At 38.7% G+C, this 24,539-nt stretch overlaps 1 protein-coding gene across 1 annotated transcript in view; it reads left to right on the top strand.

Annotated features, from left to right (window-relative positions):
• Window positions 1-24,539, top strand: part of LOC127582541 (protein unc-13 homolog A) — a 261,016-nt gene that overhangs the window by 59,693 nt on the left and 176,784 nt on the right. Inside the window, exons 5-8 of the mRNA XM_052037881.1 lie at window positions 7,621-7,744; window positions 11,198-11,271; window positions 12,695-12,749; window positions 22,287-22,322. Coding sequence (XP_051893841.1) covers window positions 7,621-7,744; window positions 11,198-11,271; window positions 12,695-12,749; window positions 22,287-22,322 — 289 coding nt within the window. The remainder of the gene's footprint in view (window positions 1-7,620; window positions 7,745-11,197; window positions 11,272-12,694; window positions 12,750-22,286; window positions 22,323-24,539) is intronic.

Genomic DNA, 24,539 nt, shown 5'->3' with positions numbered 1-24,539 from the left:
GGTATTTTGCATCAATGTTTACCATAGATAATGTAAGTAATATCCCAGAAATAGCTGTAAATTGGGAATTGAAGGGTAAGGCGGAACTCCAAAAGATTGCTAGGAAAGTGGTACTGAGCTGACAAGTCCTGGGGTTCTGATATTGTATACTTTCTGTGACTTGTGTGCATGCTTCCTAGAGTATTGCTGAAATAAATGCCCTGGATGAACCAAACATGTAAATTTTGTCCTGAGCTCTCTCTAATGTAAAATTTTATGAAATTATCTGGTTGAAGTTTCAAGGTATAGGATCTTTTAACTCGTGCAAATGTTAGTTACAGTGAAGTGTCTATTCCAGTAGAGTGCTGATAAAGAATAATAAACCTTCATTGATATATTGTGTCCCTCTAAATCTTTATTTTGTAATTTGCAAACATTTCCATTTGTCTGTTTTAATTCTACAATGTGGTTAGTATTCAAATACCAGACAAAGGAAATCATTCTTCTCAACAGTTCATATTCTGTGTTATACAGCTTTGTTCATGAACTGCACTCGTACATTGTATTGAGGAGTGAGCACTTACTGGCATGAAACATTGTCTTCCTGGTTCATTGTTTGGACATTATGCCTGGTTGTCTGTCAAAATAGACAAAAGTCTGTCGATAATACATTTTTGCCCTAGCCCTCAAGTAGCACTTCCTAACATGCTAGTGTCATAGTCCCTCTCCATATACCTGCACCCTAACATAAGAAAAGGAAAAGAATACATTAGCAATATAAAGGGTACATCATGAAGTTTAATGAAAGAAACATTGCAGGCTGTAATCAATTTGTTTTTGCTAAGCTTTTCCTGTTTGCATTCTCACTGTTATTTGGAAGGAGAAAGGTAGTATAGAATTGATGCATTAATGTAAATAGTAAGTTAATAGATATATCAAACTCAATTTTATGGTACTTTGATATAACATTCTGTAAATATTAAATTTGGAAATGATTATTAAATTATGAAGTTATTGCAGGGATTTGCTATCTGTAGGTAGGAGTCTGACCAGGATCTGAGAGAGTGGATGTTGAAAGCAATGGGATGAGGGTCAGATAATGCAGCTTGTTTGACAGTTAGTGAAATCTGTTTCAAGGCAAAGATGTGCTAGGAGATAGCTACTGGCTTACAAGAGTCAAATCTTGGGGAATCAATGATGTGAACTATGTTAAATACATATTTATCTTTTGTGCAACATGTCACAGCTGAAACAAATTGATTGATGCACTTTTTCATGAGGGTGTTCCTTTAAATAAGCTGGGGAAAATTGAAAAAAATTGTTGAAATAATATGAGCAGAAGTATTATTTACAGAATGATATAGCAAAGTTCCATAGGGAGTGAAGTTTTAGCTTTGTAAAAATTATTAATGTGGCTCATTTGTCTTGTACCCAAGGTTTTAATTTTATGTGAGGATGAACATTCGTGTCATAAGATTTGCCTAACTGTTGGTTTTTACTTTGCTTTTAAAGAATAAATGTGTTAATTACATTGTCACTGTGTAATCAATAGGTTGTAGATGTTCTGACTGTTATAAATGGCATTGAGATTTAAAATATTAATATTTTGTGAATTTCAGGATGTAAATGAAATTATAGCAGTTTCAAACCACCTTATAATTCTGTTATACTACAGTATTCATCTCAGTGTTAAGAAAACTTCAATTTTGTAGCAACTTTAATGTAGGAGAACACTCCAGGGTGCATTGTGGAAGCATTAGCAAACAATAAAACCACAAGGAGATATGAGGATAGCAGACGAAACACTTTGGGGGACAGTCAGTTTTAAGGGAAGTTTTAAATGAGGAAAGGGAAGACGTTTTTGTAGGGAATTCCAGAGCTTTCTGCTTAACGTCTGCATGTATAACTGCAATAGTAGAATGAGTAGATTTGGGAATACTCAAGTGGCACAATGAAAATTTTGGGCATTATAGGGCTTGAGAAGATTACACAGCTGAAGGGGAAGATCATATGGGATTTGAAAATAAGGATGAGAACTTTAAAATTTGTATTGGTTAACTGGGAGCCAGCATTGGTCAGCAAGCCCATGGGTGATTGTTGAGTGGGACTTCGTGTGGGTCAGGATAATTTTTTTTGAATAACATTAAACTTACAAAATAGAGTGAGGGAGACCAGCCAGGAATGCATCAGACTAACCTTTCAAAAGTAACAGAGGCAAAGATAAGAGTTTTGGAAGTGGATGAGTTGGGGCAAGGGGAAAATTATGAAAAGGAAATTCTGTTTTCAGAGGTGGCACAGATGTGAAGACTGAAACTCACCTGTGGCAAAAGATGACAGTGAAGTTACAAATTCTTCAGATCATTTTTGGATAGAATTTGCCAAAGAAAGTGGACGGCTAAGAATGAGAATGACAGTTTTGATCTCCATAATCCTCTATTGGAAGAAACATCTGCTTATCTGATAAAGGATATGAGGCAAATGACAAGTTAGATACCATGTGGTTGTCAACCAGGTGATGTTGTAGTAAAAATGGGTGTTTTCAGCGTGCATGTGGCATCTTAGATTGAGTCTTTGGGGTATGTGGATGAGAAGATCAAGGACATATTCTTAGGGAGCAAGAATGGTAATGGTGCAAGCATGGGAAAGAACCATTGGAGGTGATAAGAACGTAAGAAATAGAAGCCCACCTCCTCCTCTTCTTCCCCCCACTCCCGTGCCTGCAATGCAATTTAGTAAGATCATGGCACATCCTTTTCCTCAACATCACCTTCCTGCACTTACCCCATACCCCTTAATTTCCTTAGAATAGAAGAATCTATGGATGTGTCTTGAATACACTCAACTATAGTCCCTGGCTGAAGAAATCTGTTCTCATCTTTCTTGAATGTCCACACTTTTGTTTTAGGACTGTGACCTTTGGTTCAAATAACCTATCCAGGAAGAACATCAACTCTGTATCGAGCCGCTTAAGAATTCTGTGTACTTCATCTTTCATTCTTCTAAATTCAAGAAAGTCTACTCTGTGGAATCCCTATGCATGAGGCAAATCTGGCATCTTAATTCTGGTGAAGGGCCTTTGACGTGAAATGTTCACTTTGTTTTTCATTTTTACGTATGCTGCCTGACCCACTGAGTATTTTCAGCATTTTCAGTTTCTGTTTCAGATCTTCAGCATTTGCAGTTTTTTTTTCATCTTCACCTCTGGAATTAATCTGGTGTTGTATTTCCTTTATCGTAACGTGTCTTCTTGGGTAGGAAGGTCAAACTTGTACGCAATATTCCAGCTCTCACCCGGGCCTCAATATAATTGGAGCAAGATGTTTGTACTTCTGTACTCAAATCCTTCTGCAATTAATTGCCTTCCTAGATATTTGTACTTCTGTACTCAAATCCTTCTGCAATTAATTGCCTTCCTAATTTCTTGCTGAACCTGTCTAATAACTTTTATTGATTTGGGTGCTGGGACCCCGAGGTTCCTCTGAACACAACACTTTTCAGTTTTTCAGCATATTTTTTAAAAAAAGTCTGCATTTTCATATCTTCTAACAAAGCAGATGACTTTGCAGTTTTCCACATTGCACAGGTATTCCTCAGTTAAGAAAGGGGTTATGATTTCGGCAAATCTTTTTATTAAGTGAAAATTTGGAAATCGAGAAAGTATTTCCCATTGGCTTGGATATAAAAATTGGCTGCATTTCAATCTGAAGAATTTTAAAAATGCATCAACACAGGTATCTGAAATAAAATACAGATTTATTAACTGTTAAATCCTAAATTATCTTTGATTGATTTGTTCTATTATTATTTATCTTGATAGCGCAGCTGGGCTGCTTTTCCTATTTGGCTATCTTGCCTTAAAGTGTTATATATTGTTTGTAAATTATGTATTAATTCTTTAAAAATTAGCAATTGCTTGTTTACTGTCACTGTAGCTTTCCAATCTTCTATTTCTAATTCATGCCTCATGCCTTTGTTGTTTCCTTTATTGGGATTTAAGACCCTGGTTTCAGATTGAACTAAATTGCTTTGTATCATATTATAATTACTGTTCCCTAAAGGCTCTTTAACTATCAAATTATCAATTATTCCTCCTTCATCAGGCAAAATGAGATCTAAATAGCCTGCTCCCTCATTGGTTTATTGTTGGAAAACCATCTCTTGTATATTACATGAATGCATCCTCCACAGTCTTGCTGCCAATTTGTTTTCCCCAACTTGTGTAGTCTAAAGTTTCCCATGATTATTGTATTACCCTCATTACACCTCTAATTTCCTAATCTTGTACTCTGTTCTATTACCACCATTGTCATTTGGGAGCTTAATGTTTTCTGTCTTTTGCAATTTCATAGCTACACTCAAGCTGATTCTACTTCAGTTTTCTGAGCTAGGGTCCATTCCCTCTACGGGCTTTATCTCATTCTTTAAGATCAGGGCTACTTTGCCTCCTTTTTCCTCTTTTACTTGAACCTCCTTAAACAAAAAAGTATCCTGGAATAATTAATGACCACCCTTGGTTATTTCACAGTTGTTTCTCTTAATGGCTATAAGATCATACACATTTGTTTCTATTTGTGCCCCACTAAATCACTTGCCCTTTTACGAATGGTAAATGCATTCAAGTAAAGGGGTAGTGTAGTGGTGAGCGTAACGCTATTACAGCGCCAGTGACCCGGGTTCAATTCCGGCCGCTGTCTGTAAGGAGTTTGTACATTCTCTCCATGTCTGAGTGGGCTTCCTCTGGGTGCTCCGGTTTCCTCCCACATTCCAAAGACATACAGGTTAGGAATTTGTGGGCATGCGGTTGTTGGCGCCAGAAGCGTGGCGACACTTGCAGGCTGCCCCCAAAACACTCCACGCAAAAGATGCATTTCACTGTGTGTTTTGATGTACATGTGACTAATAAAGATATCTTAAAGAGCCTTTAATTTTGACTTAGTACCATTTTTTCCAGCTTTGATTCTAGTTGGTCGTATACAATTATGCTTGTGTGCACCGTCCCTTCTCCTGGTTACATTTACCCATTTTGCTATCTTTGCATGTTACTTCATATGATTTCTCCCTTTGTAAGAACACTTGTTAATCTACCAGCCAAATAGTGGAATCACCTTGGCTATCATGGCTTCACCTTATCAAGGGACATTCATTTTGCCCTATTCAACCTGGTCTGTAACTGAAAACTAACCTGTTTTCCCACTTGAAAAACACAGTGATGCTGGAGGAACTCAGCAGGCCATCTGTGGAGAAAAGCAGGCGGTCAACGTTTTGGGTCAGGACCCTTCCTCAGGACTGAAGATAGGAAAAGGGGAAGCCCAATATATAGGAGGGAAAAGCAGAGCAGTGATAGGTGGACAAAACAGGGGAGGAGGAATGGGCACAAGGTGGTGGTAGGTTGATGGGTGAAAGGACTGTTTGGGTCCCTGAATGGAGGTGGTGTAGGGGCAGGTGTTGCACCTATGGCAGGGGCAGTGGAAAGTCGCTGGGGTGGGAGTGGGATGAGTGGGGAGGGAGGAGTGAACTTGTCCTTTCAGGTGAGACAGATTTACCTGCACCTCCCTTAATATCATCTACTGCATTTGGTACTCCAAGTGTGGCCTCCTCTACACTGGCAAGACCTAATGCAGACTAGGTGACTGTTTTGCAAAGCACTTGCACTCTGTCTGTAACCACTATCTGCATCTCTCCGTTGCCAGTCACTTCCAACTCCCCCTCCCACTCCATCACAGATATGTCAGTCCTCGGCCTCCTCCATTGCCAGGAGAATTCCAAATGCAAACGGGAGGAACAGCTCCTCATTTTCCATCTTGGAACCTTGCAGCTTAATGGGATGAACATTGAATTCTCCCACTTTAAGTATTCCCCTCAAAACCCCCCCCCCCCCCCACCCAACCATGCCTTTTCTTTTCTTCCCTTTCCTAACCTCTTTTTTTTCTACCCTTTTTTCCTTCTTACCTTCTGACCCATCCCTGTTGGATCTGTTCTCCCCTCCTCCCCTGCACCTGCCTATCACTATCTCTTACCTGCATCTACCTATCGCCACCTTGTGCCCACCCCACCTCCCCTCTTTTGTCCACACATCACTTCTCTGCTTTTCCCCCCTATATATTGGGCTTCCCCTTTTCCTATCTTCAGTCCTGAGGAAGGGTCCTAACCCAAAACGTTTCTCCACAGATGCTGCCTGGCCTGCTGAGTTCCTCCAACATCACAGTGTTTTTCATCTAGATATTCCAGCATCTGCAGTCCTTTATTTCTCTTGTTTTCCCACTTTCCCAGTTCTGATGACGGGTCTTCCACAGGAGACATTAACTTTTCTTCTGTCTCCACAGATGCTGTATGACTTGTTGGGAGTTTACAGCATTTTCTGTTTTTATTTTAGATTTCCAGCAACTGGGTATTTTTTTTGATTTTCAAATAGTGATTTCATCACATCCCCATTTTGTGTCTTGCTAATGGGGAGTCAAAAGGAGAGTCATTCACCATAACATTTGCTCCTGATGGAAGAGGCATGTCTATTTATTTTCCTTTTCTAATGTGGTCAGCCATCCATGGAAAAATGCATGCACTTCTTGTCTCTGAACTGTGAACCTGGATCAATTACTGACAAAAGAATAGGTGCTACACAGCTAAGGTAATAGACCTCGATGTAATATCATTCATCCTTCAGTTGCATACAGTATATTAGTTTATGTATTTTGTTAGAAATATTTTTTATAAATTCATAGATATGAAGTTTATTTGGGCATGTTGTGTTCATCCATCTAAAAAGTATTTCTCCCATGTATTATCCAGCGCTACTTTAACCAGTTCTATGTGCTTCCCCTTCTGCTATAATACCTGAATATCTATAATCATTGTTTTGGTGAAGAATTTCTAAAAACACTTATGCAACTTTTTTCACAGCATTATCTCTTTATTCTAGTATTGATCTGATATTCTGGATTTAGCTTCTCAGCATTAGCTGTCTCGGATAGCTCTGTTGTGTATCATGTCAGTTGCCTCCTCTTGATAGGTGAGAAATCCAAGTTACTTCCATATTTCTTCAAAGCAGAGACTCCATTCATGAGAATACCCTTGAACCATTTCCACTCTCTTATTTTTGTAATCAGACCTTTTGATCCTTTTAAAATTGTATCTCAAGTATTTGGTGCCATCGTTCAATAAATAACTCGAGGTATTCTGGTTTTGAAGAGCAACCATATTTTTAAGCAGGTGTTGATTGTTAATAAATAAAACTTTTAATCTATTTTTGTGATAGTATAAACACTGCTGTGCTTTGGATAAATTAACAAGATTAAGTTGAAAGTAACATCTTCAAAAAAAAATTTCAGATTATTACTTATTTTCAATTAATGGCAAATGGTATGCTGGGTGGAAAAGAATGTCCAAATATTTAATGGTACGCTACTGATGATTGATTTGTAATTACTCCAATTCTTGAAGGGGTCAGACGTCCTCCACTGCATATTCTTTCTGCATTATTGTATATGCATACCACTGCTCAGCCATAGTGAATAAAAGTACATTGTTTTCCTCAGTATTCTCTGTACCTTTCATGCTGCATATTCAAAACTGATCTTTAACTTCCTTTTTGTGAGCTGTCACCTTCCTCCTATCAGTTACTTGCTTTCCATTTTCTCTTTGAAGGAAGGACCTGGTGAATGGCTGACTCTTGACTCAGAGGTCATAATGACAGATAATGAAATCTGTGGGACAAAAGACCCAACATTTCACAGGATTTTGTTGGACACTCGATTTGAATTACCTCTTGGTAGGTTTTTGGCTATACTTTAGGTTCTGGTCTTATTAGGGTTAATTTCTAATTGCCACCTTTCACATCAATGCAAAGTGTTGCTGGCTTATCAAAATTATACCCCCCGAAAACACTTGTTGTTATCCTTTCTACTTTCTGTACTACTTAGAAATGATAATTAATAATGATTCTTACCTCGACACCCATCCATTTATTGCCTGTTTAAAATATTTGATAACTTTATGGAATGACTTAGATTCTCAGTGTTGCTTTGGACTTGATTTATCCTTTGGAAATTTTTAGTCCATATCATTTCCTTCATTGTGTACACTTCATTGAGACCAAATTGCTCCATGTTTGTGTGTTGCATTTCATAGTATGTATGTTTGAGAGTAAAACATAATTGAAGATAAAATTGTTTTCCAGGATACAAAGTTTGTTTTTTTTATTCCCAGTAATATCACAATAAATGAAAAGACATTTGAGAGCCTGATTTGATGTTTCATATGAAGGGCAGCAGTTTGTACAGTCAGCAAACTGCTGCCCTTAATATGAAACACCAAACCACAACACACCTCTCTACTTAATCCTTAAAATGTTTCATTTTATCCTGTTGGGTAAAGTACTTGTCATCATAAATTTTGCTGTTGTGTACAATTATGGGTTATGGCTGTTTAATATACAAGTAGAAATGTAGGAACATATTTTGTGAATTTCTTTTGAAGTACAAACCTGTTCATTCATCTTGGCGTGATACTAGAACTTGAAATGCTAGTTGTGAACCTATAACACATCAGTTATTGTGCTAATAATGGTATTGGTTTATTATTGTCACTTGTACCGAGGTACAGTGAAAAGCTTGTCTTACAAACCGATTGTACAGGTCAATACATTACACAGTGCAGTTACATTGAGTTAGTACAAAGTGCATTGATGTAGTACAGGTAAAAACAGTAACAGTACAAAGTAAAGTGTCACAGTTACAGAGAAAGTGCAGTGCAATAAGGTGCAAGGTCACAACAAGGTAGATCGTGAGGTCATAGTCCATCTCTTTGTATAAGGGAACCATTCAATAGTCTTATCACAGTGGGGTAGAAGCTGTCCCTTAAGTCTGGTGGTACGTGCCCTCAGGCACCTGTATCTTCTACCCGATGGGAGGGGGGAGAAGGAGAATGTTTGTGATGGGTGGGGTCTTCCATTATGTTGGCTGCTTTACCGAGGCAGCAAGAAGTATAGACAGTCCATGGAGGGAGGCCGGTTTCCGTGATATGCTGATCTGTGTCCACAACTCTGCAGTTTCTTGCGGTCTTGGGCAGAGCAGTTGCCATACCAAGCCATGATGCATCTGAATAGGATGCTTTCTGTGGTGCATCTATAAAAGTTGGTGAGGGTCAAAGGGAACATGCCAAATTTCTTTAACGTCCTGAGGAAGTAGAGGTGCTGGTGAGCTTTCTTGGCCGTGGCATCTACGTGGTTGGACCAGAACAGGCTATTGGTGATGTTTACTCCTAGGAACTCGAACCTTTCAATCCTGTCGATCTCAGCACCGTTGATGTAGACAGGAGTGTGTGCATTGCCCTCCTTCCTGAAGTTGATGACCAGCTCTTTTGTTTTGCTGACATTGAGGGAAAGGTTGTTGTTGTAACACCATGGCCACTAGGCTCTCTATCTCCTTCTTGTACTCAATTTCATCGTTATTTGAGATTCAGCCCACTATGGTGGTGTCATCTGCAAACTTGTAGATGGAGTTAGAGCAGAATCTGGCCACTCAGTTGGGAGTGTATAGGGAGTAAAGTAGGGGGCTGAGGACGCAGCCTTGTGGAACACCAGTGTTAAGGATAATTGTGACGGAGGTGTCACTGCCTATCCTTACTGATTGCAGTCTGTTGGTTAGGAAGTCAATGATCCAATTGCAAAAACAAGTGTTAAGTCGCAGATATGGGAGTTTGGAGATGAGTTTGCTGTATTGAAGGCGGAGCTGTAGTCAATAAACAATAGTCTAATGTAGGTATCTTTTGTGTATTGTAGGACGTTTTCCATTAGGAGATTGTGCTTTGTCAAATAAATGTTGCTTTTGGGGCTAACTTGTACATTTCTGGCCCAAGAACGAGCCTTGCGCTCAGTGAATGGGTAAATTACACAGGAGAAAGGAGAAGAGGTTAAGATGGGAAGAATTTTAGGGATAGTTCTAATTAGTATGGAGTTCTGCCTTGTGGATTACATTTAATGATTTTTAAATATTGAGAAAAGCCAGCATTTCTATTAACCTGAAACAAAGTTTCCAGTTCCATTTTAAGTTATAACAATATAGTGCTTTAGTACTAGTGGCCTGTGAGAGCTATTTTTTGGCTGCTTTAATAAATTATACAACCTTAGTTTGTTACCCCCATTTGATCCCAACCTCTTCAGGTTAATTTTCTTAAAGGGTTTATTTAAGGCAAATAATTAACATAGTCTAGACTTGAAAATATTAAATTTTATGGGACAAAATCATTTTTTCAGAAGAACTATGAAAGAGAGGGATTGCTGCTGTTCAACATTACCATCGTATTGTCCCACAAATGGATATCTTGGTGCTGTAAGGGAACCCTGCTGAGAAGCAAAATTAATGGGGCATACACACTCATAGCTGGAACTTGTGAAGACCTGCATAACCATATAAACCATTTATTTTGGATGGAGATGATCACACTTTATTTACTGGGAGATATACTATCTTTCAATTGGTTGATTTTTTTAAAAAAAACAAGCATTAATCACATTTGTGAATCCAGCTATGGAGTTGAGTAATTTGCAGAGCCTGTTTTTCACAAATCTGACAGTGATTATACTGCATAATTTTGCTAATAAGTTGATTGATATGATTTGTATGCAATCAAGCACTTCATGGAATAGTAAATATATCAAAGCGAAAGTATCCTGTTCAATTTAATGTGCTGAAATCATACAACTTAACCTACCTATTAACTCTGATTGCAGCAGTAAAATGTACAAAATGCAACTAAAATTGATCAAAATGAAGACACCTTAAAAATCTGTAAACCTGCATGTATTCATCACAACTTTATTGGGGAAGCACTTTAAAGTAACAGTTATTGATGAATTAAGTAGTTGACAGGTCAATAAATAATTGAACTTGTTACCGCAAATTCATGAGAAAAGACGAAAATGTTTTTTCATAGGCAGAGTGCAGTTCAGAGAATTCAAAACACTAGTGTCTACAATGAAAGTTATTACTTTACTGCACAGTTATTATTCAAAACACAACATTTCTAACATGAGGTTTTAACTACACTTAGTTGTTGGATGCAATGATATTGGGTAGAATTGTGTGTAGATTTAAACTTTTCAAGGTATAATTGCACAAATTATTGGTATTTTGAAGTTGCTTCATTTCATTATATAGGTTTTTGTTTTGAAGTTTAGATGTTACTTTAAATGTATATGGAAAAATTGTACTTTCCATTGCAGATATCCCAGAAGAAGAAGCACGATACTGGGCCAAAAAATTGGAACAGCTGAACGCAATGAGAGATCACGATGATGTAAGTGTTTAAAAAGTGATTTTTATTTTGCATTTACAGGCATTATTAATACATTAATTGTAAAAAAAAAATTTGAATCATTTTGAATTTTAGATGCTCCCCTTTTTAAAGTTCAGTCCTGGGAAACAGGGGGATGTATTAGCAAGCAATATGAACAGGATTAAATCTTTGGGTTCAATAATGCTCACATATGACAATAAGCTCGACTTCGAGTATGACTTTGACTTTTAGACATTTTTAACCATAATTTCAAGTGCGAGCATCTTTCCATAATCTTGGCAATCCAAGTTCTGAAATTTTGCTGGGAGTATAACATTTTCGTGTGCTTAAAAAAAACTTGTTTTTGAATTACTGTGTTATTTTGTTACAATTTCTTACAAAATCTTCATGGCATAGCAGGGGGGTTTGTTCTCGCTGTTAAAGCAGTAAGTTGAATGACAACATTTGTCATCAGCATGTGCATTGAAATACTGAGGTTGATAGGTTGCTGTCAGAGGAATCATACTTCTCCACAGGAAGCATAAAGACAGAACTTCACCAATAGATTCATTGTTGAAACTTATGCATTGGCTGGAGTATACTTGACATTGGTTCCTGCTGAAGACTCCAGAAAAGTTATGCTGGTGTATTTTGTTTTACATGAGTTTTTAACTATTATGGGAAATAAGATTTGCTATTAAATAACAATCTAAGTGTGAAATTTCATTCCTTCAAAATTAAAACAGTTTCTTAAATCTTCTGCTCAGCCCAGCCTCTTTATTTCTGTCTTTTAGTACCGTCTGTTTCCCCAATCTTAATTTCACTTGTATTACATGATTTAATTACAATTTATATTTCCTGTTTATACTTCAGCTTCTGTATGTTTCAACTATTCCAATCGATTGAGCAGCCTTGCAATTTCTAGTCTTGTCAACAGATGATGCAGGTGTTATTGCTGGATAACATGCTGCATTAGTGCAAGACCAAAATATGGTGGATGCTGGAAATCTGAAATAGAAGCTGAAAATACTCAGTAGATCAGGCAGAATCTGCAGAGGGAGAGTTCTGTTCTGATGAACAGTCATCAACCTGAAACGTTGTTTCTCCACAGATGATAGCTGACCTGCTGAATGTTTCCAGAATTTTCTGTCCTATGAAGGAATAGAGAAGGTCTGTGTTCAGAAGCCTACAAAAACTGAGTGTGGCAATTGTAAGAGAGGAGAATAACAAGCTATTCCTTTGTAAAAATCTGGGCAACTCATAGCCGGTCACAGTGTTGGTGCCATTATGCTGAAGCTCCAATACTGCCAATGCCATACAAAGACAATGCCTCAGATTTAAAATTTGAAGTATATTGCTTGTGTAGGGTTCAAACTACTACAGCTGTCAAACTACTTGACTTCTAATATTGAGGTATGATGGTACTTTTGTTTTTCCAAATTAGTATGCATTCCAAGAGGAAGAGGAGAGGCCTTTACCTGTTCCTGGCTCTCAATGTTGTAAGTATGACCAAATACACAAAAAAATGGTATTTAAGTCTAATTATTAACCTTAACCCTAATCCTAAAAGTCATAGTTCTTAGCTTTCTTCTAAAATTGATGTAGGAGGCAGTTAATTTAAGTTCAGTAACTAATTAATACATCTATGTTTAGCTATCTTGTTCTAATCAGTAATAAAAACATAGTATTAAGTTGGTTGCCTAGATCTTATTACTTGATACTGTCATATATGACCATGAAGACTATTGGTTTTACAGGGGTTAGAAATGCCAATATATGATGTAATATTATTACTAATGTTTTGAGGAATAAGGTTCTATCTATTGGTACATAATGAAATCAGTGGTTGATAATATTTACTGGGCAACCTTTATGATCTCAGTTACACTCTTGTTACTAGCTAAGCAGTATGTTCATCTCTTCAAATAAAACTTAGCCACTCCCTTAGTTATTATGTTAAAGTTATAATTCTACCTCAGTTGATTCAATACATTGTAAACTAGTCCCAAGTAACATTAAGACTTTACTAGGATTAATATGACCACAAAAGGTTGGATAAATCAGGATTTATGTTCCCACTGATTATAAACTGACCTGTCCACCTACACTGTAGCAATTAATATTTTGCAGTTATATTAAAATTAATGTCTTGATACAGTCACATGCTTGCATCATCACACACATAGTAATTGTTTTCAGGATTCCTTTTTTAAAAATTGTTGGTTTTTTGAATAAGATTAGATTTATTAAGAAGTGTACTTGTATTCTGTGTCACAGTTTGTGCAATTAAATGTTGTGATGTACTGCAGTTGTTCTTGCCTCTACTTCATAAAACAATGACCTTGGGGAATTAGATACAAACATACAGATTAGGAGCAGGAGCGGCCCTTCAGCCCCTCGAGCCTGCTCTGCCATTTAATAAGACCATGGCTCTGAGTGTAACTTCATTTCTACATTCCTGTCTACCCATGCTTATCGTTCAAGTCCCAACCCCTCACTTCTCAAGTATCTGTTTCTGTCTTTCAAAAAAAAATTCAAAATTTGTACCTCCACTGTTTTTTAAGGAAAAGATTTTGAAAGACTCATGACCCCAAGAGAAAAGGTTTTTCCTCATTTGTCTTAACTGGGTGTCTCTTTTTAAAGAGTGATTCTTGGACCTAGATCCTCACACAAGAGAGAATTCTCTCCACACCCACCCTGTCAAGACCACTCAGGATCTTGTGCATTCAGTCAAGTCTCCTCTCAATCTAGTAAACTTCAGCCAAAAGAATCTTTCCTCAAGATATCCCTCCCATTCCATTTAGTAAATCTTCACTGCACTGCTTCCAGCACATTAAAGTCCTTCCTTGCATAAAGAGATCAGTATTGTACATTGTGCTTCAGATATGATCTCACCAGTGCCCTATATAATTCAAGCATAACCTTCTTAGCAATAAAGGATAGCATTGCATTAGCTTTCCTCATTGTTTGCTGTACCTGTATTCTGGACTTTTGCAATTCATGTATAAGGACACCAGAACCCTGTGTACGTCAGAGTTCTGCAGTCTCTCACCATTTAGGTAATATGGTTTTCAACTTTAATTATGTCATAGAGTCAGAGTCACAGAGCTGTACAGCATAGAAATGGAACTGCCAGAATGGGCCATTGCATATTTTCCCACTTGTATTCCATTTGCTAGATCTTTGCCCACACACTTAATCTATCAATGTCCCTTTATAGCCACCTTATGTCCCCTTATTAACTTCTTGGTGTTTTGTGCCACCAACAGTTAGTTTACCATGTTCTGTGGTGTTGATTTAAATTCTTTTTGATGTCTTGGATTCAAATCCTAGTTGCGAAGTTAAGTTTGAAACTATGGCAGACCACGGTAATTTTTGCTTCGTAATCAGAGCTTCTTGATTCTCCAGTAAGTAACTATTCTAGTGGTGATGTCCAGAATTTCTCATGAGAGTAAAAGTGAAGTGATCACTGCACATTTTTGTAATAAATGAAATTTGACAACACAACAAAATTTTTAATTTCTGCTGACGTTGTGCTTTAAACTAAGCAAAACATTCTACTGTGCTTTTTAGGACTCTTATCAAACTAGATGTAGAATCCATATGGGTAGAGTTAAGAAACTGCAAGGGTAAAAAAGACCCTGGTGGGAATTATATACAGGCCTCCAAATAGTAGCCAGGATGTAGGGTACAAATTGAAACAGGAGATAGAAGAGGCATGTAAAAAGGGCAATCTTACAGTGGTCATGGGATATTTCAATATGCAGATAGATTGGGAAAATCAGGTTGGTACTGGATTCCAAGAGAAGGAATTTGTAGAGTGCCTATGAGAGGGGTTTTTAGAGCAGCTTGTGGTCAAGCCCACATGCGAAAAGGTAATTCTGAATTTAGTGTTGTGCAATTAACCAGATTTGATTAAGGAGCTGAAGGTAAAGGAACCCTTAGGAGGCAGTGATCATAACATGATAGAATTCTTCCTGCAGTTTGAGACAGAGAAGCTAAAATCGGATGTATTGGTGTTACAATTGAGTAAAGGTAACTACAGAGGCAGGAGAGAGGAGCTGGCCAAAGTTGATTGGAAGGAGAGCCTAGCAGGGATGATGGATGACCCTAGCAGGGTGCAGCAATGGCAGAAGTTTCTGGGAGTAATTCGGAAGACACAGGATCAGTTCATCCCAAAGAAGAAGAAGCATCTTAAAGGGAGGATGAGGCAACTCTGGCTGACAAGGGAAGTCAAAGACAGCTTAAAAGCAAAAGAGAGGGCATACAATATTGCAAAAATTAGTGGGAAGCTAGAGGGTTGAGAAGCTTTTAAAAACCAACAGAAGGCAACAAAAAAGCAGTAAGGGGAGAAAAGATGAAATATGAAGTTAAGCTAGCCAATAATATAAAAGAGGATACCAAAAGTTTTTTCAGATATGTAAAGAGTAAAAGAGTGTCAAGAGTGAATGTTGGACTGCTGGAAAATGACGCTGGAGGGATAGTAATGGGGAACAAAGAAATGGCGGATGAACTGAATAAGTATTTTGTGTCAGTCTTCACTGTGGATGACACTGGCAACATGCCATAAATTGGAGAGAGTCAGGGGGCAGAAGTGAATGTAGTCGCTATTACCAAGGAGAAGGTGCTTGGGAAACTGAAAGGTCTAAAGATAGATAAGTCCTGGACCAGATGAACTACACCTCAGGGATCTGAAAGAGGTAGCTGAAGAGATTGTGGAGGCATTAGTAGTGATCTTTTAAGAATGACTAGAGTCAGGAATAGTTCTGGAGCACTGGAAAATCGCAAATGTCACTCCATTCTTTAAGAAGGGAGGGAGGCAAAAGACAGGAAATTATAGGCCAGTTAGCCTGACTTCAGTGATTGGTAAGAGTCCATTATTAAGGTTGAGGTTTCAGGGTATTTGGAAGCTCATGATAAAATAGGCCGAAGTCAGCATGGTTTCCTTAAGGGGAGATCTTGCCTGACAAATGTGTTGGAATTCTTTGGGGAAGTAACAGGCAGGATAGGCAAAGGAGTGCAGTGGATGTTGTTTACTTGAATTTTCAGAAGGCCTTTGAGGTGCTGCACATGAGGCTGCTAAACGAGGTGGGAGCCCATGGTATTACAGGAATGCTACTAGCATGAACAGAAGATTGGCTGACTGCCAGAAGGCAAAGAGTGGGAATAAAGGGGGCCTTTTCTGTGACCAGTGGTGTTCCACAGGGTTGGTGTTGTGGCCTTTACTTTTCACGTTATATGTTGATGATCTGGATGACGGAATTGATGGCTTTGTGGCCAAGTTTGCAGACGATACAAAGGTAGGTGGAGGGGCAGGTAGTATTGAGGAAGCATGGAGTCTGCAGAGGACTTGGACAGGTTGGGAGAATGGGCAAATAAGTGGCAGATGGAATACAGTGTAAGGAAGTGTATGGTCATGCACCTTGGTAGAAGGAATAAAGGCGTAGACTATTTTCTAAACAGGTAGCAAATTTAGAAATCAGAGGTGCAAAAGGACTGGGGAGTCCTAGTGCAGGATTCCCTAAAGGTTAACTTGCAGATTGAGTCAGTAGTAAGGAAGGCAAATGCAATGTTAGCATTCATTTTGAGAGGATTAGAATATAAAAGCAAGGATGTAATGCTGAGGGTTTATAAGGCGTTGGTCAGACCACACTTGGAGTACTGTGATCAGTTTTGGGCCCCATATCTAAGAATGATTGTGCTGGCATTGGAGAGGGTCCAGAGGAGATTTACAAGAATGGTCCCAGGAATGAAAGGGTTAATGCATAAGGAGCATTTGATGGTTCTGGCTCTGTACTTGTTGGAGTTTAGGATGAAGGGAGGATCTCATTGAAACGTACCAAATATTGAAACACCTGGATAGAGTGGATGTGGAGAGGATGTTTCTGGTAGTGGGAGAGTCTAGGACCAAAGGGCACAGCCTCAGAATAGAAGGACATCCCTTTAGAACTGAGATGAGGAGGAATTTCTTTAGCCAGAGGGTGGTGAATCTGTGGAATTCATTGCCACAGAGGGCTGTGGAGGTCAAGTCATTGGGTACAATTAAGGCGGAGTTTTATAGGTTCTTGATTAGTAAGGGTGTCAAAGGTTACGGGGAGAAGGCAGGGGAATGGGGTTGAGAGGGAAAAATAAATCAGCCATGATCGAATGGCAGAGCAGACTTGAAAGGCCGAATAGCCTAATTCTACTCGTATGTCTTATGGTCTAAAATTGGCCAAGCCACATGAAATATAGATGGTTGATATTTTAGTCAAGAGGTAGGCTTTTTTTTAAAGAGGAAGAGGTAAAGGGAAATGAAGGGTAGGGAAGGAACTTCAATAGTGTTGGGCCTCTGAGGCTGAACATCAGTTGACAGTAATGGAGTAATTAAATTTGGGGATGAACGTGAGGCTGAAATTAGAGCAGGGTAGAAATTAGAGGATTGTTAATCCAAAGGAGATTGCATAGTTAGGGACAAAATTCTGAAGGGACTTGAAAACAGTCTGGGGGGGGGGGGCGAGGGGGGAGTTGGTGGGATTTTAAAATTGAAGTATTGCTTAATTGGAAGTCAGTGTTGGTCAGTGCATGGGTTTTGGTGAATGGAGTTGGCACATGGGCTACTGACTTCTGGATGACTTTTCAATTAAGTAGCAGAGCATGAAAGCGGCTAGCCAGAAATGGTCAACTCTGCAGCAAGAATGTAATGCTCCTGCATATTCATTCATGGCATCAATCAGGCCATTACAGGTGAACATTCACTTGTGTTCTGTAGTGCACATCACAAACGCCTCAGTCTGTACTCGCATATCTACATGTGCCATTGCAAATGTCCTTTGGTCTGTTCTTTCATTTATTGTCTGCCTCTGATTCCTACAACAGGTGCAGGTCTCCACAAATTCTGAATCTGCAGGTGCAGAGGGGAAGTTGTTGGAGATCTGGTGATTCACTGGTATGCAGCCATGATTCATATTGATTGCATTTAAACAACAAGTGAAATGTGATCATGTCATCATAACTTTCAGATTTGCTCTTGACATTAGTAATCCACATTTTGACTGAGTCTTTGCATCTACAACAGAAGTGAGTGGAGGATGATTCCTCAGATTTGAATCCTTCTGAGAGAGCAGTGGCAGGATTCATGCACAGCTCAGATACTTACAATTCAGTGAGGTGAGCTGGATAGTTAGTTATTCACCTGGGGACTCGTACTTCACAAGGACACGAGTAGCACAAGGCGATAGGGGTAGCTGTGATGATCCTGTGGCAAGGGTTCTCCAAGCTATGCACAGTTGGATGCAGATGGTGTACCCCAGGGGGTCAGCTAATGAATAGAAGAATCATTGACAAGTGCTAGAGAATGTGTGATTCACTGACTGCCTTTCCAAGCATTCTGATCATGATTGCAGTGAGAGTGAAGAAGCCAGTCGTGAGCATGAGTGATTTACTGTTATAGGATGTGGCAATAAGTTATTGTTCCATGACTGGTCACCTCAGTGGAATATCAAATCTATAGCTATTATTCACATCTTGACTAGAGAGCAAGGTGTCTGTTACTACAAAATACATTGACAAAAACCAAGTGTCTTGGAATTGCATTGCTGTGGTGATCTTCACCAAAGTACTCTCCACTTCCGCTGTTGTAGTGCGATGTAGTTGGCCAACAGGAGGAAGGTGACTAAAGAGGTCACGGAGGGGGAGATTTGACAGTGTTTCCATTTCTTAATCAGTGTGACAAGGATGATTTGACCTCTTCCCTGCATGTGTATTACTGATTCATTTTCCCAATGAATTAATGCATTAAACTCGTAGACATCTATACTTCAGGTCAGCCATTATGCTGCCCTTTGCCTTGGCAGAAACATGGAGCGTGGAAGGTGCTTAGCAAGCACTGCTGGAGCGGGTGGTAGAAGCAGATACAATAGCAACATTTAAGAGGCATTTGAACAGGCACATGAACAAGCAGGGAATTGAAGGGTATGGCAGATGGGATTAGCTAAGATTGGCATCATGGTTGGCACAGGCATTATGGACTGAAGAGCCTATTGCTGTGCTATACTGCTTGACATGCAATGTTTTGCACTTCAATGCTTCCACTTTGTGAAGGTGTGCACTGATTGGGCTAAAGGATCCAATCCAATTCTCCTCCAGGCTTTTGTTTGAGAGAAAAAAAATGACTAGAGTGACTTTTGGATATCCCTGGATGAAGGGTAATTATTTGACTCTATCCTCTGAGTCATAAAATACTCCAGCATGACTGGTGCCATGACTTCTAACGTGGTTGCCTAGTTTTAACCTGTTTTCTGGCTCAGCACAGACAACTTGAATGGATTAGATAGCATGCAAATTGTATAGAGTTACAAGAGAGAGAAAGAAATCCCATTTATCTTGTCAGATCCTTGTAACTTGATATTTACTCAGCCATTACTCCAGTCATTGGGGTGTACTGAGATTTTTAAAACTCAGTGTTAGGATATCATTGGAATAATTCCCCACTATAGTGAACCTGGGCAAAACGTACTCACTGATGGAGGCTGGGTTTCTCTAGCACCGGCTTATGCTATTTGCAAGAGATTATACAATATAATTATTAGTTTTTTTTACAGAGGTTTTATGTGCATTTAAAAATGAAGAAATCATGCATTCCATGTTGGACTGCAGTTCTGCAAGTTGACATTAGTCCTGAAATTTAGCAGTTAGTGACGATGTGAAGCCAGCAACTTATGAAATTCTGTGTTGCTAAACTTGCTGCTCCTCATTTATACCTTCTGCATTGTACCTGGTGCATTCTGCTTTAATTGAGGCCAGCAGGTGCAACATCAGAACACCATCACCTGCAGACTCCTCTAAATCACACACTATCTTGTCTTGGAAATATATTACTCTTCATAATTGCTGGGTCTAAACCTGGATGTCTGTACTCAGCAAGATTCTAGAGGTATCATCTCACAAGGACATCAGTTAAGAAGAAAGTTTTTCAAAGGGCAATTAGGGATGGGCAATAAATGCTAGCCTTCCCAGTGACACCTTCATCCTGAAAAATTAAGTTGAAAATCTTGTATCATTACAGAATGGACTACCTTGGCTTTTTCCGCAGATGGATTGAGATTCACTGAAGTAGAAGCTACCACAATTGCTAACCTTGGGCCTTGCAACCTCTTATGCATTGTGTTCATTCATCATATAAATAAAAATGACTAAAATAATGCGTGAATAAGCACCATCAAATAGGCATATGAAGGAGAGCAGTAATAGATAAAGTGATTCATCTAGCTGCATTGGCAAAACTGGCATTGGCTCCATGTAGTGGCAGAGTATGTGGTGATTTGATGGCCAAATTAAAAATCAACAGTGTACCAATTTAGGTAAGTGAGTTTGGAGCAAAAAGCTACAGATGCTGAAAACTTGAAGCAAAAACAGAGAATGTAGGAAGCACTCAGTGGTATCAGTAGGGAGAGAAACAGAATCAGCCTTTTGGGCCAAGGACCATTCATCAAACTCTTCGGTGGCATAAGGAATAAATTAAAATTGGAAGCCAGGCCCAAAGGAGATATTAAGGACAAACTGAAAGCTTGGTCCAGGGATGAATATTCAGGAACAAATTACCAGAGAACATGGAAGTGGAGAGGTTAGGGGTTTTAGAATTTGAGATGGTGACTCTTGGTCAGAGTTTAGTCACCAAATGTGCAATGAAAGAAGAATGTGGAAGAGGGGAGAGCCAGATGAATGGAGACATAGAATTTGCAATGGGATGAGGGGAGATGGTGGTTGTAAAGCTGGACAAGGTGACTGGTATAGTCGGGAGTGAAGTCAGTGGGGGAAACTACAGATGATTTAAACTGGAGGCATTGGAAAATAAGTCGTCATGAACAAAAGTAATGAGCTGGGATAGGAGCTAAGGCCCATGTTATTGCAAAAATGAAATATTGCATTCTTTACAGTGAACAGTTTATGGGAAGTCTGAAAGGTCTCATTTTCCAAGTGGCCATTCGAGGATTGGAGGTTAGGGGAGGGAATTGGTACAGGGCCCAAAAATGATTCTTCAGCCACAGTGTTTAAGTAGCCCTTTCGAGTAATTTTGCTCCTTATAATTTGGAAAAATACCGAGGCTACATTGATAAGGAACTTGAGGATGGAAAATTTGCCTGAAGTCATTTGCCTTTTTCTCCTGCCATGTACTTCTATTTTCTGCAGCCATGATTCTTAGTACACACAACTGGTGAAATTCTGAGTGTTTCATGAGGGAAAACTGCACTCAAGGGGCTCTTGCTATGCAGCCTGGAAAGTTTTGTGCTTTGGTGAATGCACATGCAGTCCTGAGAAAGCAGTTCTGATTTATTTCACCTCTTGGAAAATTACATTAAGGCAACTGTCTGTAAGAGGAACGACCCTCCATCTTCTCTTAAATATTACATTCTGCAATGCTTTTATACATTACCAAAATGAATTTTGAAGCACTGGATCTAAAAAGCATAGAAGTTATAAATTCCTATTTAAAGCTTGGTGTTAGAAGCTCATTTTTACTCCAATATGTGATATTCTGTCTTGGTGTTCCTGTTTCCAAAGCATAACCAGTATAAGGGAACACTGGAAAACAATAGGTAATTCCCCAAACGTCAGGGATGCAAGGTGCAAATGTAAGTTTGGAGACACAAGGAACTGTAGATGCTGGAATATGGAGCAAAAAATAAACTGCAGGAAAAACTCAGCAGGTCAAGCCGCATCTGTGGAGGCAAAGGGATGGTCGATGTTTTGGGTCAAGACCCTGCAACAATCCTGAGTTCTTCCAGCAGTTTACAAATATAAGCTTACTGTGTTGCAAATGGGCAATCTCCCTCAGTACTTACACTGTAATGAACCATTTAATTTAACATCTTAAGGATTATATATAAAGAATTTTAATTTGCAAAGTTTTTAAAACAAAACCTGGAGTAATTTATTTTTGTTTGAGTGATGATGTCAGTTTAGGAACACAGCTACTTGCTTTTATTATTGCTTAGCTCTTTGTCATTATGATGTAGTTTTTTTTTAATTATTTCCTATCCTTTATTATCCCACAGGCAACTGGAGCTATTTCGGCTGGGGAGACCATCAAAGTATGTAGTTATTTGTTGCTTCTGGCTGACAATATATCTATTATTAGACTGCAGATTCAGTCAAATATAGATTATCATGTACAGTGAGTAAATCATTATTTAACAGGCATCCAAATTTTAGGATACGGAATGAGGTCGATAGACCAAATTGTGATGGGTAAAATCCCTTTTTTTAAAAAAAACAAGATTTTCACTACATTTGCTGGGTAACCAACAAGCATGCATCACAATAATTTGCCTTTAACTGCAATGAAACTAAATAAGCTAAAGCAGCAAACAGTCTGCTGGAGGAACTCAGCAGGTTGAGCAGCGTTTGTAGGGGGAAAATGAATTGTTGAATTTCGGGTTGAAACCCTGCATCGGTACTGGTGATAAGTCCTGATGCATGATTTTGACCCAAATATGACAAGTCCTCCTGATGCATGATTTTGACCCAAAATATTGACAAGTCCTTCCTCTTCTCTTCCCCCCCCCCCCCCCCCCCATCACAAATGCTGTTTGACCCATTGAGTTCCTCCAGCAGACTGATTGATTGTTTCTCCAGATTCCAGCATCTGCAGTCTCTTCTGTCTCTTAATAACCTAAAGAATGGACATTAAAATTATACATTGTTAATTAAAAGCTAACACATTTGATTATTTTTCTTTCCTGATTAGAATTATTCTATTAATTGAAATATATTGATCATATTGATTGATTCAAATACTTACATGACAATAATTAAATTTGCCTTGATAGTTGAAGTAATAGGTGAAATCAAAATATTGCAGGTGCTGGAGATACTTAGGATAAGTAGCATCTGTGGAGGGAGCTAACATTTCAGGTCGATAACCTTCTGATGATTTTGTTGAAAGACCATCTACCTCTGTCCACAGGTGCTGCTTGACCTGCTGAGTATTTTCTGTATTTTGTGTGTGTTCATGTGCTTATGTGTGCGCACGTAGAATTTAAGTGTTTTATGATATTGTTCTGAAAATTTTAAATTCAATGTTAAGAGGTTAAACTTTTTTTTAAAGAAACTGCATTATGTCCATGTATAGACACCATGCAAGTAAAATTACTTTTAAACTTTTATTTGGGACATATAACTAAACAGTTATGTGATTGTTCTTCATCTCTGAAGATCTGCATTTTAAACCAGTTTTGGGAAAATCTTTTCCCATTGTTATATCATGTCACAAACAATTGTTTGAAGGTAGTTTTAGTTTAGTTTCTTGTGGTCAAGACTTGAAACTTCATAAATACTCTGATAGCCCTAGCTTGGAATTACACAGCACCAAGAATGTTGATAAGGAGAAGGTTGACCAACTGTTAGAAGATAACGCAATGTGACAGTCTTGGAATTTTTTGAGGGTAACTCTGTTCGGGGTACAAGCATGGATGATATTTAGATTTAGTTTATTTAGAGGCTTCAAGAAAGCATTCATGCTTGCTTTCCCACAACTCTGCTGAAAAGTGTAGAAATGCGATGAAGAATGCTTACTTCCCCCTTTCCTTTTAGAACAGTGCCTCTTGGTTATATTACTGAGATTTGCAATTTGCTGTGTAGGGAATTAATAATGCATACCCTTCTACTCATCAAATCTATATGACTTTCACCAATTCAAGTATTAAATATTTCCCAGCAAGCACTTATTGTCTTAATTTATCAATAGTGGCACAACAGTTAGTGCTCCTGCAGTGCTCCGGTGATGTGGGTGCTGTCTTTGTGGTATTTGCACGTTCACTCTGTGGGTTTCCTGTGGGTGCTCTGCCTTCCTTCCATATCCCAAAAATGTGCTTATAGGTTAATTGGCCATTATAAGTTGCTTCTGGCATAGGTGGAAGGTAGGAGCTCTGGTTGGAATTGATGGGCGAATACATTATTAGGAAATAGGTGCAAGAATGGGATTGATTGGGAATGTTCTGAGAGCTGGCACTAACGATGGGCTGAATGGTCTCCTGCATCACAAAAATGTAATTAAATTGAGAAATTAATTACTATGATCTTCTAGGAAATATTTAACACTACATATGGTGACCAGTGGTGTTCTGCAAGGAGCAGTGCTGGAATCTGTGGTTTTTATATATACTGTGTGTGTGTGTGTGTGTATGATTTGGAAGAAAATGTAGGTGGGCTGATTAGTAAGTTTGCAAATAAGACAAAAATTGGTAGAGTTATGGATAGTGAGGAAGGTTGTCAAAGGGCTCAGCAGGATATAGACCAACTGGAAATAC

This window comes from Pristis pectinata, chromosome 24 (assembly GCF_009764475.1).
Source record: "Pristis pectinata isolate sPriPec2 chromosome 24, sPriPec2.1.pri, whole genome shotgun sequence".
Classification (NCBI taxonomy): domain Eukaryota; kingdom Metazoa; phylum Chordata; class Chondrichthyes; order Rhinopristiformes; family Pristidae; genus Pristis; species Pristis pectinata.
The sequence above is the reverse complement of the archived record's forward strand: the minus strand, read 5'-3'. Positions and strand labels throughout refer to the sequence as shown.